Source organism: Ambystoma mexicanum, chromosome 2q, assembly GCF_040938575.1.
Source record: "Ambystoma mexicanum isolate Mex_15411 chromosome 2q, UKY_AmexF1_1, whole genome shotgun sequence".
NCBI classification, from domain to species: Eukaryota; Metazoa; Chordata; class Amphibia; order Caudata; family Ambystomatidae; genus Ambystoma; species Ambystoma mexicanum.
Genome location: NC_090924.1, coordinates 280,512,588 through 280,526,208, shown reverse-complemented (window position 1 = coordinate 280,526,208; position 13,621 = coordinate 280,512,588). Strand labels below are relative to the sequence as shown.

Here is a 13,621-nt window from a genome sequence, read left to right as displayed (position 1 = left end):
GCGAGTCATCAATCAACTCAAACGGTGCAGATACAGGATGATCCTCGTCGCCCAGAGTGGCTGAGGCAGGTTTGGTACCCGGACCTTCTCAGCCTGTCGGCGTCGCCTCCGGTCAAGCTTCCAGTGGTCGCGGACCTGCTCACTAGAGAAGGAGATGCAATCCTGCATCGTGATCCAGGATCGCTGAACCTGAAGGCTTGGATCCTGCAGCCTTAGAGTTCGGAGGGTACGAGCTACTGGCGGACTGCAGGGAGGTCCTTGCCAGGGCCAGAGCGTTGTCGACTCTTAAGTGCTACGGGCACAAGTGAAACGTTTTGCAACGTGTTGCCTGCCGCAGAAGATCAACACGGAGAGTCTCGGCCCCGCAGATTCTTCCGTACTTGTTGTCCTTGGCCAAGGCGGGGCTTGTGCGCTGACTTTAAATGGGGCACGCACAAACAGTTTCCGTAAGACATCTCAACTATTTGTGAACTTTGGTCCTGTGAACCATGGGAAGGCCTTGTCCAAAGCTTCCATCTCCAGCTGCATCACACACAGTGTCGCTGGTTGGCAAACCGCCCGCTGTCCGAGAGCCCATTTGACCAGAGTGGTAACTACTGCGTTCCTGTCTGGTGTACCCCTGCTGGACATCTGCAGGGCTGCTACGTGGAGGTCGACGCACACCTTCACGAGATTCTACTTCGTCGACAGGGATTCCAGAGTCGGCTAAGCCGTGCTTTGCAACCTGTTCGCTTGAAGGTGAGGCTGGTGAAGAGCTAAGAGATGCTTATGTTGAGCCTTGCCACCTCCCGCTGTTGTGCATTCTTCATTCATGAGCATGTGAATCCATGCCAGACCCCATGCTGGAGAAGGAACAAGTTACTTACCTGTAACTGTTGTTCTCCAGCATGGGGTCTGGCATGGATTCACATGCGAACCTTCCCGCCTACCCCTCTGCGGCTCTTCTCTTGATCCTAATGCCACTTTTTAAGTGCTACCAAATCTGAAGATGGCTGCCAGAGGAGGGGCTTAGGTAGAGGAGTCATTGGCTAGGGGCATTATGACCCAGAGCTCAGTGATTGGTTGTTAGGAGAAAGAAAGTTCAAAAATGAAACTGATTTTTTCTTACCAAGGATTCCCAGGCTGATAGGGAATATTCATGAGCATGTGATAATATTCATGAGCATGTGAATCCATGCCAGGCCAATGCTGGAGAACAACAGTTACAGGTAAGTAACTTGTTCCTTACGGTCTTGTGAAGTTGCTCAATTATGCCCTTTTGGGAAATTCATGCTTCATGTAAAATCATTTTTGTAGAACATGATGGAAAACACTACTGCAATACATTACCTTAAGAAAATGTTTCTGGATTTAGGGAGACAAGCTCTACCCAGAAACCATTGGCGCTGAGAAGGCCCGAAGAAGACGACTGGGGGAGACCAGAGGACTTCTGCAAAATCAGTATTGGTTCAGCCATTACTGCTGCGTCGTGAATCACAACCTTCTTTTTGACTGGAAAATCCTCTGAGGTGCCTGCCACCCTCTCACTGGTGGGACCTACCAGCCACCTGTCCTGCTCTAGCTGAATTGCCTGTTTTCAGGTATCAGGGCGTGCATCTTTGCATTTTCTCTGCAAAGTCCAGATCAGCTTTTAATCATTGCAAGGCCTTTCGGCTGGCCAAACAGCTGGAACTCATCATGGACATCCTCAAAGCTATGCTGGGACACTGAAGATCCGATGTGCTGTCCCGAGTTGCTGAGTGCCTCATGATCCTGCCTGGGGTCAAATCAAGACCTGCATCTGTGAAGTCATCTGTGAGGGTCTGTTCTTCATCATGGGACCAAATCTGGATGTCCCCACTACAGTCTGAGATCTCCACAGGAACCTAGGGAGGTGCTGCCCGTGACCCGAAGATGTTACATGGCAATGACTGTTAGACAGGTTATCCCCAGCGATATACTGTCACCTAGGACCTTTCTTAACTTTCTACGGATTTGGGACATGGGATCACTTATATCTCTTGAACCGCCCCGCTACCCATTGAGTTTACATTGGGCGCAAAGTCCTGCTTACCTCAGCGCCATCAGGGGCAGGCCCAGGGCGTTGGTGACCAGGTCAGTACTTGTGGGGTCATCCTTTTGAACCTCAGGGTTGGTAGCAGCTTCTCCTTTCACTAACTGCAAACTGACTTAAGCTTAAGATCCTGTTTCACTTCTTGATCTGCACAAATGTCAGTACTTTATCTGCACTAAGTGAGTGAACCCTCCTAGACTACTCAACTCATCCCTCGGGAACCTTTTGAGGCACCTAAAAGGACTACCAGAGACTTGGTTTTTGCTAGGCTTGGACTTCGTGTGTGTGTGTGTGTGTGTGTGTGTGTGTGTGCGTACGTGCGTACGTGCGTGCGTGCGTACGTACGTACGTACGTACATACACGATATTCTAAAGTAGTGTGTAACCTACAACTGAGTTGTACATATGTACTAAAGTTGTTTACTTACCCTGGACTATTTAAACTGTCTTAATGAAATATTGTAATCAATAGTGTTCTTTGTATAATTAACCTGTGTAGGTCTTACTGCTTACTATCTCTTTCAAGTGTTAACTGTGCAACACAACAGTGTCTCCTTAGTTCAGCCTTGTTGCTCGTTCAACTCAATTTAAGAGAGTGTCTTTGCTCACCTGCCATTGTGAATAACCTTGCTAATCCTAGGTTGGCTTTTCTAAGTGCTGCCACGTTGGTGACCTTGAAAAACCCTCCTAACAGTATCATTCAAAAAGACAATTACCAGTGGGTAAGTATTTTCTTTTCATGAATGCACATGTCGTTTATTTGATATTAGATTGGTGTGTCAGAGTGCACCCAAAACACAGTTAAATGAGTACAGATAAGGCACTGAACATTTTTGGCAGTGCTACTGCTTAGACTAGCCCCACTAATCAGAAGTGCTTGAGGCTACATGGATGTCTGTTTTGTACTATAATAATGGTCATATTTGTATAATGGATTTTTATTTCGATTTGCTTTTCAGGAACAACCTGCTCAGGCAAATTTTGCAAATATCTGCACAGGTTTGGAGGTGTTGAGCTTCCTGTTAACGGTTCTACAGTCTCAAACCGTTCTCAGTAGTTTTAAGCCCTTGCAGCGTGGAATTGCTGCCTGCATGACGTGTCAGAACACCAAGGTTCTCAGAGCTGTCCATGCTTTGCTATCTCGTCTCATGAGTATTTTCCCAACAGAACCTAGTATGTTACCTTCATTCTTTTTTGCTTCCTTCTGCCTTTTTATTGTATATGTTGTGATACATTTGTGCATGTTCAGCCCACATTTAATGTCGCAAATTTTAGCTTTACGGGCTAGATTGTGATCCATTAGCATTACGCTGTGACCATCTTTACTTGGTTTTCAGATGTGCTTTATTCTTTATTATAAAAGTGACATATGTCAAAATTGCCACATGGACCTGCATCTTGAAATTGATACTTGGAATGCAGCGCATCAATACTTTCCTGGGATACTTTAGAATTATTTCCCCGCTAATATGCTTATAGTTGACAAGGAGTTGTCTGTGGAACACTTCAATAATACTGTAGCTCGGGCTGTACTTATTTTATTGTTATTACAATCAAGTGACTACCAAAAGTACACTCTTTTCTCTTTCAGTGCACAACCATATATATATAGAGCTTGTGGAATCTGCTTAGATCACATGCTGTGCATAGGCCGACATCTAGTGGAAGCTACAGAGTATTACAGTTGTCGTTTTCGAAACTCGAAAAGAGACGTTGATGGGCGTGCCAGTAATACTATCCCTAGTGCGACGTCCACTGTACCCATGGTCCTTCACGCGTCGAGGTCCCTCAGATAGTTTTTTTCTGCCATCATAGACGGACATCAAAAATACACAATGGTAGTAAAAAGTAAACCACTGCCACCAGCCATCATTGTAGAAAGGGTAACATTAAAATTGTTATATGAGAAACTAGACAAAGGGGATACTAAGTAACCCCTCCAGCACCCTATTGTAAGATAGTGTGTGCTTTGTCTAGAAAGTTACAATGTAAGTAAAGTCAATTTCACTTCACTGCTCTTTGAAACAATAGTTTATCCAAGAGAAGGCATTTAAACCTTTAGGAAATCTGAAACACTTTCCTGTGTCACTGCACTGAAGGCGCTGTGTGTCACAATATAAAAGATGATGCATATGGAGTTTGTCAGACTCCACAACCAAAAAAGAAACCGAGTTCAAATCACATTAAAACACATGAGAGAGTGGGGAAAAGTCTCACTCTCTCCAGGTTAAAAATGAAAAGTCCTTAAATCCAACAAAGTTGCTGGGGGTCTCTAAGGTAGAGAGGAATTGGCACATTTCTGAGAATTCTCCCTAACAGGAATGGGTACTAGTCATGGCCTTCAGTTATGGACAGTGGTCACAACCTTCACCCATGTGCACTGAATATTTAAAAAAAACTAACAGGCTACCAGCCATAGGTTTTGGCCTTTAACAGTGGATACAGCTTTCAGCGGTGTGCACTGCATATTATATACACTGATCAGGACTTAAGCACAATACTGGCCAGTGGCCACCATCTTTGGCTATGCCCACTATTAATGCATTTATTCCAACATATAAATGTGCCACTAGCCATGGCCTTTGACCTTGAGCAGTTTGTTCATATTTTGGCCACTGTATATTTTAAAATAATAAAATGCAATAAGCGCTGGCCTTCGGCCGAGCCCACTGTATATTATGTACACTAACCAGCCACTAGCCATAGTCTTCAACACAATACTAGCTAGTGGCTACGGCCTTTGGCTTTGCCAACTGTATACTCTAACATATTAATGGGCACTACCCCATTAGCCATGGCCACTGACTACAGCTTTCAACGTTGCCCACTGTACATTTTAAAACAGTGATGGGCCACTAGGCCATAGCTTTTAACCATGCACAGTGGTATTTTTTAACAATAACCGACTACAGCTTGTGGCCCTACATTGATTCTTCCTTTCTACAAAGACTTCTAAAACATTGTGCAAGACTTTTGCCTACCTATAAGAAGCGCTTCAGCTCATCTAGACTGTTACTCAATTGACTTTGGTCTGGCTTGGCTCCCTGAAAGACTCTTCTCTCCTCTGATTGTGTGGTTTTACCTTCCTTCCAGGAAAGGGTTAACTTGCTCTCTATTGGGCGGTTCAAAAGTACTTAACTGCTTCATAATATTTGTATGATCCCTTGTTTTATTCTAATAACCCTTTTCTTTGACATTCTCCTAAGTGTTGCTCTAAATGCAACAGTGATATATTAATGTCCACAGTGTCCTGGCTATTTAAGTCACCTGAGAGTGTAGGAAGTGTCTGTGTGCCATCCCAAATGGGTATTTACTGATTTAGAGAAACTACGAGTGTGTATTTTGGAGTGTATTTGTATGTTACTCTTATATTGCCCCTTCTGAAGAAGGCTTATTCAAACTGACTGTTAAATTAATAATTGTTTAATCAAGAAACCTTGTGTGTAAGAGTTTATGTGAATACTTGTCACTGCAAATCTCTGTGTAACTCTCCTACTGCTCACATTGACTGCTCTCGAGATAAGCCTGGCTGCTCAATCACGCTACCAATCTGTGTAGTACAGACTTATACCAAAGGTTGGGTTCCTATTGCCAACAGGTCAAGGTTGTTTTAGTGCACCCAAAGGGTACTACTCCGAATCTTGCCTGACACCTGTGTTAAAATATATTTGACCATGCTCACTGACCATGGCTGAAGGTCATGCTTAATGCCAGTTACTGTTGTAATGTAATTGGTGATGTGATCTGTGATGTCATTGTGTTCATAGGCTGCGCAACAGGGTGTGCATAGTTAAGGTGGCTTTACCTGAATTTCTGGGATTTTTCATCGCCATGGTGCCACCTTTCCATACTATGGAGAACACACCATTTAAATATTGCCCTTCCTGTAACAGGAAGTTTCCCTAGAAGGATTCACAAAGAGTGTGTCATTTCTGCCTATCCAGAGAACATTCCGAAAAGCATTGCAAGTTCTGCAAACTTTTTCGCCCCAAGACACTAAAGGACTGGAAGACTAAGCGCTGGGCCCATCACACCATACAGGCAGAGGCCGCCATGGACGTGGAGGGAGCCTTCAGCGATGTTGGCGTCCTAAGTGATGCTGAGGGCTATCGGGACCCGAAGGTTTCCCGCGTACAACCCCAGGCTCCATCAGGCAGGCCAGCGGTTCTGCTACGGAGACGACACCCAGTGGCTCAAGCACCCGCACTGCACGCCACTCAAAACACACACCCAAGGGCCGACAGTCGACCACTTCGTCGACCGATAAGCCACACACGGTGTCGAAGGGAAGGTCCGAAAAATCCCTGTCCTCTGGGCCATCGTGTTCGCCACATGACGGGCCCCCAAAACAGACCCCCCCAAACCTGTTTCCGAGACCGGAAACAAAACAGACAAATCCTCGGGTACCGGTCAAACGTGTGTCGAAAGACACTTCGATGGCCCTTTCTAATAATTCCAAAATGAGTGAATGTTAGGAAGGATTCTCAGAAATGTGCTAATTCCCTTCTAACTTAGAGACCCCCAGCTCTTTTGCTGGACTTCAGGACCTTTAAGTTTTATCCCAGAGAGAGTGAGACCTTTTTCCAACTGTCATGTATTTTTCTGTAATTTGAACTCTGTTTCTTTTGGTTTTGGAGTCTGACAAACTCCATAGGCATCATCATTTTACATTGTGACACACAGCACCTTCAATGCAGTGGCACAGGGAAGTCTTTTAGATTTCCCAAAGGTTTAAATACCTTCTGTTGGATAAACTACTGTTTCCAAGAGCAGGGAAGTGAAATTGACTTTACTTATATTTTGTAACTTTCTAGACCCAGCACACACGATCTTACAATACAGTGCTGGAGGGGTTTCTTCGTATCCCCTTTGTCTAGTTTCTAATGTAACATTTTTATGCTACCCTTTCTACAATTAATGGCTGGTGGCAGTGGTTGACTTTATAGTACCATTGAGTGTTTCTACCGCGGGGTGCAATTGCAGCCTTGGTAAAGCACCCATGGGTGCCCATTTTGTAAAAATGGCCCCAGTCTTCTTTTTTTGCCATTTCTGGTTGGAAAAGGTCCTTCTTGAGATTGACACTGCATGGGTGTCCGGTCAAAGGGTTGACTACAAAGGGTTGAATGGTCAAAGGATCGACACCAAAGGACCGAAAACAAAACAATCACATTTTTTTTTAAATTACATTTTGTTTTGGGGTTTTCGTTTATGGAAAAAAGGGTTTTTTTACCACAAAAAACGGGGGTTAAGGGGGACCCCCCGCACCCCCCAAAAAATGTTTAAAAAAGAATTCGATCCTTTTGTTTTTGGTTCTTTGGTGTCGACCCTTTGACCATTCGATCCTTTGGTTGTCGATCCTTTGACCTACAACCCTCTGCACGCCAAACCAGGTTTGGTCCCTGTTTGTTTGGTCTTGGGCTGGGTTCACTGATGAAGGGAGGGAGATGCCCGAAACTCCCTGTGCTTAGTCTCCTTGGTTAGAGGAATACACCCAAGGATGATTGGCTGGAGGGATGTCCTTTGAGGACAGCCACCTTGCTGTGTGATTGACAGCTAGGCTGCAAATTAATGAGAGAAACCTGCATAAAAGGTGAGGCTTTTTGCTTGGAAGGCAGAGTCGACCACTGGACGAAGGAATCCGAAGAAGTACTTGGAAGAGACGCTTGCTGCAACTCTTGGACCATTGGTTTGCCCGCTGAAGCCCTACTGCAGTGTTGAAGCTCCGGCTTCGCCACGACTAGAGAAGCCCTGCAAGGACGACTTCTCCCCTTGGTTTGGTGGGACCAATAAACCCCAAAGCGAGCTTGTCTGGACATCCTCACGGAGCTGGCTGTGCTGCCATTGCTGCTACAGGAACCGATTGCCAGGGAGAGGAACACCAGGATCGAGTGCATAATTTTTAAGTCGGACCTGAGCTCCAGAAAGATCCTCCGGACTCGCATGAAGCAGGTCTGACCGAGCCTGAGCCACCTCAACAGAGTGCTGGACCCTAGATGCGAGGAAAGTCAATAAGTTATCCGTGAACCGCAGTGGTGCTTTTCGCGAGAAGCTGAAACTGCAAAGTGCTGCTGATCTGAAGTTTGCCCATTGCTGCCGCTGATCTTCAAACTGTAGTGCAGGAGTCCACAGCTGTCCTCTCTCTTGTCCCCACGACTGAGGCCCAGGAACCAATTTCTTCAGACCTAAGGTACTATAAACTAAGGGGCATTTTGCCTGTCCTCCGTTGAGGCTTCCATTTACTGCCTTTGCAGAGTTGCTTGCAGCTTTGCCCCTCACAAGCCTCCTAGCTTGAGGCCCAACAGTGATTTCATTTTCAAACAAAGGCTTCTAAAACATTGTGCAAGACTTTCAGCTCCCCTAGACTTTGTTCAATTGACATTGGCTGTCCTGGCTCCCTGAAGAACTCTTCTATCCTCTGGCTTTGTGCTTTAACTGTGCCTTTAACCTGTGCTTTAACTATCCGTCAACAAAAGTCATACATTCTATAACTTGTGTTGCTAGGAAAGGGTTCATTTACTTTGCATTGGGGGGGTTATAAAGTACTTACCTGCTTAACAATATTTGTGAACCATTGTTTTATTCCCTCAAGCTTTTCCTTTTGGCACCAAACTCGGTATTGCTCTAAATGTACCAGTGATATATCAATGTCCACAGTGTCCTAGTTATTTAAGTCACCTCAGGGTGTAGGAAGTATCTGTGTGCCATCCCAAAAGGATATCTACTAATTTAGTGAAACTGATCATGTGTATTTTGAAGTATATTTGTGTTACATATATTTGCTCCCTTCTTAAGAAGGCTTATTCAACTGACTGTTAAATTAATAAATCATTGTTTAATCAAGAAACCTTGAATGTAAGTGTTTAGTTGCATACTTGTCTCTGTGAATCTGTTACAACCCTACAGCTCACATTGACCCCACTTGAGATAAGCCTGGCTGCTCAGTCACTCTACCAACTTGTGTAGTACATGCTTATACCAAAGGTTGGGTTAACTATTGCCAAGGGGACAAGGCTGGTGCAGTCTCCCACAGGGTACTGCATTCAATCTTGCCTAACACTGAATTCATTAAACAACATGTCCCTGACACTCTCCTCAAGTTCAAAACCTCGAAAAGCACAACAACTTTGGCGCCCCTACTCCCTAAATCCCCTATTTCAAAGGCTAAAGAACCATCTGCCTCTAGTGACACCCTATCAGGGTCAATGCAGCAAAAACAACCCTCTAGTATCTCTACCCCTGTTCCACAGGGTTTCCATGCTCCACCCAATGGACCCCTGAACAATTCCACAGAGTAATTGTGATGCTGGAAATGCATTGGAGCGACAGGTCCTCCCTGTCCTTGTCTTGTACTCTTGTGTTTATTTCTGCACATGCGTCTGTGTGGGACTCCTGGCAGTGCAGTTCTTACGCTTTTTGGCCATGGTGAACAGCCCCTTAGGACAACCCTGTACCCCTAGCGTATGTTTTGGGCACCTGTGTGTGGCCCACAGAGCAGGGTATGGGCTGGTGGCAGCTCCATGTTGAATTTTACAGGTACTCTGAGTAGCCTCCATTTTGGGATACTCAGGCCCTGCTATTGGAATCAGTTGATTCCTGATAGGAGACAAGATGGCCCCTGTGGCCTCTTGTTTTCTATGACCTGTTAACTGGTTTTCCAAAAGATTTGGGAAGCCCTGACTCTGTCCCTTCCCCTGACTGGCTGTTGGTTGGACGTTCCATATATGGTATTGTGGGGAAGTCCAGGCCAGACTGGCTGGAGCCTTCCCAATGAGTGTATGTTGTGGGTACACCCTTGGGGGTGGGACCTGAGTGAATGGAGTGTGTGACCAGTATACATTTCATGTTATGGGTGTCTGGTTTCTGGTGTGTGACACAATGACTGAGACAGCCCTGCCCAAAACTGGTATGAATGCAGTGTGGTGAGCTGAAAGGCTGGGTGCTTGCCCAATTCACATTCCTTGGTGTGAGTGTCTGGATGGAAGTGAATGACCTGAATGCACTGAGAGCCTGATTGGTTGCCTGCCTCAATGCCCTTCTGAATGATTGGCTGCCTGAGCCTGGCTCAGCAGTGTGAATGAGAGACAGAACAGTATATCTGTGGGCCTCTCACTGACTAGAATCGTTCAGAAGCGGAAGTCGAAACTTGATGCTTAGCTGGAAGCCCAGCTAGAAGAAGGTTTTGCTGCTGCTTTCCTTCAACACAATCCGAAAGCTGTCATATCTCCAAGAACTGATCCAGGAGAGGACCTGGCTAGGAGACCTCTTCCCGAGCTACGAGGGACCTTCGTGCACCAGCTTACCTTCACCAAGGTTCTCTGGAAGTCAGTCCTTGAAAGACTGCCGATGGGGAGCGGGGACAGCAGAGCAATTCTGAAGTAAAGCACCAGGATGTCGTGGCCATCGACGACCATCTCCGTCGACCGAGGTTCGGAGGACCGCTGTAACCTCGTCGACCGGAGCTGAAACGCTCCATTGCCTAAGACACTTTGAAATCAACGACTCCCTTGCTCATCACCATCGACGGCTGTGTCCCGCCGGACAAAGTCAATGTCGCTGACGAACCGAGTAAAATCCACTGGTGGGTTTCCTGCCACACGAAGTCCTCAAAGACGCTGACACAGATCCAAAAGCCAGCCGTGCTCTAGTCACGATCGTTGACGCCGACGACCCGACACCCTTGCTGGGCCTATGTTCTTCATTGACTCTGCTTTGCAGCAATGAACTCTCGTCATCGAGGTGCCCTGCACGCCTTGTCTTCGCAGGACGTCCACGATCGATCGTCGACGAGCACCGCCAAGGCCGAAGCCGCTGCCTCTAGACATTGTTCACTTTTTCTTCAAGGAATCGCGACGACCCGTGGCTCCTGCCTTAAAGGGAGTTAACTCAAGAGGGATCCGTCGACGACCCGTCTAAGGACTCTGCTAATCAGATACTTTGAAGTCATAGAACCTTTTTAGAAGGAACCAAGACTACTTTAAACAATATATGAAGTAGGCTTGTTGATACACTTTATTTATAGGTTGCCCAGGTGGGGCGGATACTCACACAGAAATGTGTTTGGTGGTAGGGACCCAGTATTCTGCCATTTGTTTAACCCAGCTTCTCTTCCTTCCCATGTCTATTGTTGATTCACTTTACTATTTGATTTTTATGCCATTGCAACTGTCAGCAGGTGTGCATTTTAAAGGAGTCGAGAGTTGACTGTGGTACCACATAGGCATTGTACATATTTATCATTTTGGTATTGCTAAAGCACAAAGTGTGTTATTGATTGTGTATATATTCTGAACCTTATTTATATAAAGAACTGTGTTATCCTTTGTTGGGGGCTTGGAGACTACACTGTACTTATGTACCAGCCCCCATTACATCACCTCCGGAGAGCTTAAGCCTTGATTGCTCGTCCATCGTTACCATATAGAGAAACGTGGCTGCGGTGCTCTGTGCTTCTACTCTGCCATTTAGAGGGCAGGAGGGTTTATAGTGATCATATCGAATACAAAAATGTCGAAAGTCATAATTTCGAAAAAATAATGTAAAAAAAAAATCAAATTTCTTTTTCACTACGTTTTTTATTCGAAAAGGGGGGGTTCCCCCCTAACCCCCACTTTATTTTTGTTTTTACCTTTTTTTACTCGCGAAACCCCAAAAAAATATATAAATAAAAAATAAAGAATTCGATTTTTTTTTTTTTCAACATTATTTTTTCGAAATGATTGTCTTTCGACATTTTTTTTTCTCGATATTATGACTGTACACCGGGCTGGAGTACAGATAACCACCCCTCCAGTCTTGACAGTAATTAGGAGAATGTTGTGCTGCTTTGACTTTTTGATCAACACCCTGATCAACTGTCCAACTTCCAAGGGCCCTCACAAAGGGATGCCACTAAAAACCAGCCTGCCTCCAAAAGACCACAACCTGACACTGCCCAGCCTAGTACTTCTCAGAACATTCCTGAAGATGTATACGACATTGGCACTTTAGGCTCTCAAGACCCTGGTTCTGTTAGACCTAGATGACACAGACTAGTATGATGATGATGACGTATACATCATACAATCCCCGGACCATCATGACCAACCCGTGGCTGGGTCCCGGGTGGATAATCAGCTGCAGTATAACAAGCTCCTTTAAAAGGCTGACGAACATTTTAAGATCGATACCCAAGAGGCACAAGTCGACAAGGACTTTGTAGGGGACATCCTTGGGGATAAGAGATCTGCAGCACAGTTTATACCACTTCTGCAGTCCATCCAGAGGCACATTCAGTCTTCATTACTTGCACCCAACCTTACGAGAGTAGTTAACCCCTGTATTGAAAAGATGTTCAGACTAGCCCCCTCTGATCCATAATACATCAGGGGTCAATTAAAACCTGACTCTCTCATTGTAGCTTCCACAAGAAAGAGAGCACGCACGCCTTTAGCCTCTGCTGTAGCCCCTCCTGACAAGGAAATCAAAAACACTGGGCAGGAAAGTAGCTTTCTCTGCTGCATACCAGTAAGGATAGCTAGTAACACCAGGCAAGTTACAACTGCCACAAATGGGACGAGATCTCACAACAAATCGACTGTTCTAGAGCCCCTTAAAACACAGCTTTTAAAAACAATGGCTGAGGGTATGCAGGTGGCAAATTGCATCCTGAAAAATAATCTGGACGCAGCAATTAATGCAGGCCGTATAGTAGCTGGGTGTACTCTCATTAAGCGCCATGCGTGGCTAAGGCAGTCTGGCTTTAAACTGGAAACTCAAGCCACCCTGCTTAATATGCTGATTGAAGCAAGCACCTTATTTGGGAAAGTAGTCGAGGACGCACTGCAAAGTGCTAAAGAAGAGTACGACACCCTCAAGTCCCTGGGACAGCTTACTGTTGGGTAAGAATTGGTGCAGTCACACTGTGTGAGACTACACAAGACTTATAAGTTTGGTATTAGGTAACCCACCTTTTGGTATAGGTCTGTACTACACAAGTTGATGGTGTGACTGAGCAGCCTGGCCTATCGCAAGGGGGGGGGGTAAATGTGAGCTGTAGAGCTGTACAGATGAAATCAGTCAATACATGTAACCAAGGAACACTTACACTCTCAAGGTTTCAGTTGGCACGCCCTGTCGACATCCCTTTCGAGTTTCAAAAACAACAGATGTAATACTCTGCAGCTTCCACTAGATGTCGGCATATGCACAGCATGTGATCTAAGCCGATACAAGCATCAGAAATACGATTACGGTGAGTAATGTATCCCATTTATTTACACACGTTTTAGTTAAGCTTTAAAAAGGCAATTGTTTGTAACAGTCAAGCAAACTTTGGATTCACTTTACAAAGTCAATAAAGTTGGTGAATACTCTTTGGACATGCTAATACATTTCTCTTACACCCTGAAATAACAAGGATATTATTGCATTTATCTTAAACGCCAATATACTTGTAGACTTTGGGTTTCAGGATGGAAGGTTTAAGGGAATATAAAGGTTAGAACATACTTTCTCATGACATGAAGACAGTTTGAATCCTCTAATGAAATCTTAGTAAGCCTTTCCCAGCAGTAAAAGTGTTCAACAAAT

General features: G+C 45.2%; 1 protein-coding gene across 8 annotated transcripts in view; it reads left to right on the top strand.

Moving 5' to 3' along the window:
• The window catches only part of TRRAP (transformation/transcription domain associated protein), a 2,065,012-nt gene that overhangs the window by 1,274,687 nt on the left and 776,704 nt on the right, over positions 1 to 13,621 (top strand). For all 8 annotated transcript variants that reach the window (XM_069647248.1, XM_069647247.1, XM_069647244.1 and 5 more), the window contains one exon: positions 3,013 to 3,226. In XM_069647248.1, the coding sequence (XP_069503349.1) occupies positions 3,013 to 3,226 (214 nt within the window). The remainder of the gene's footprint in view (positions 1 to 3,012; positions 3,227 to 13,621) is intronic.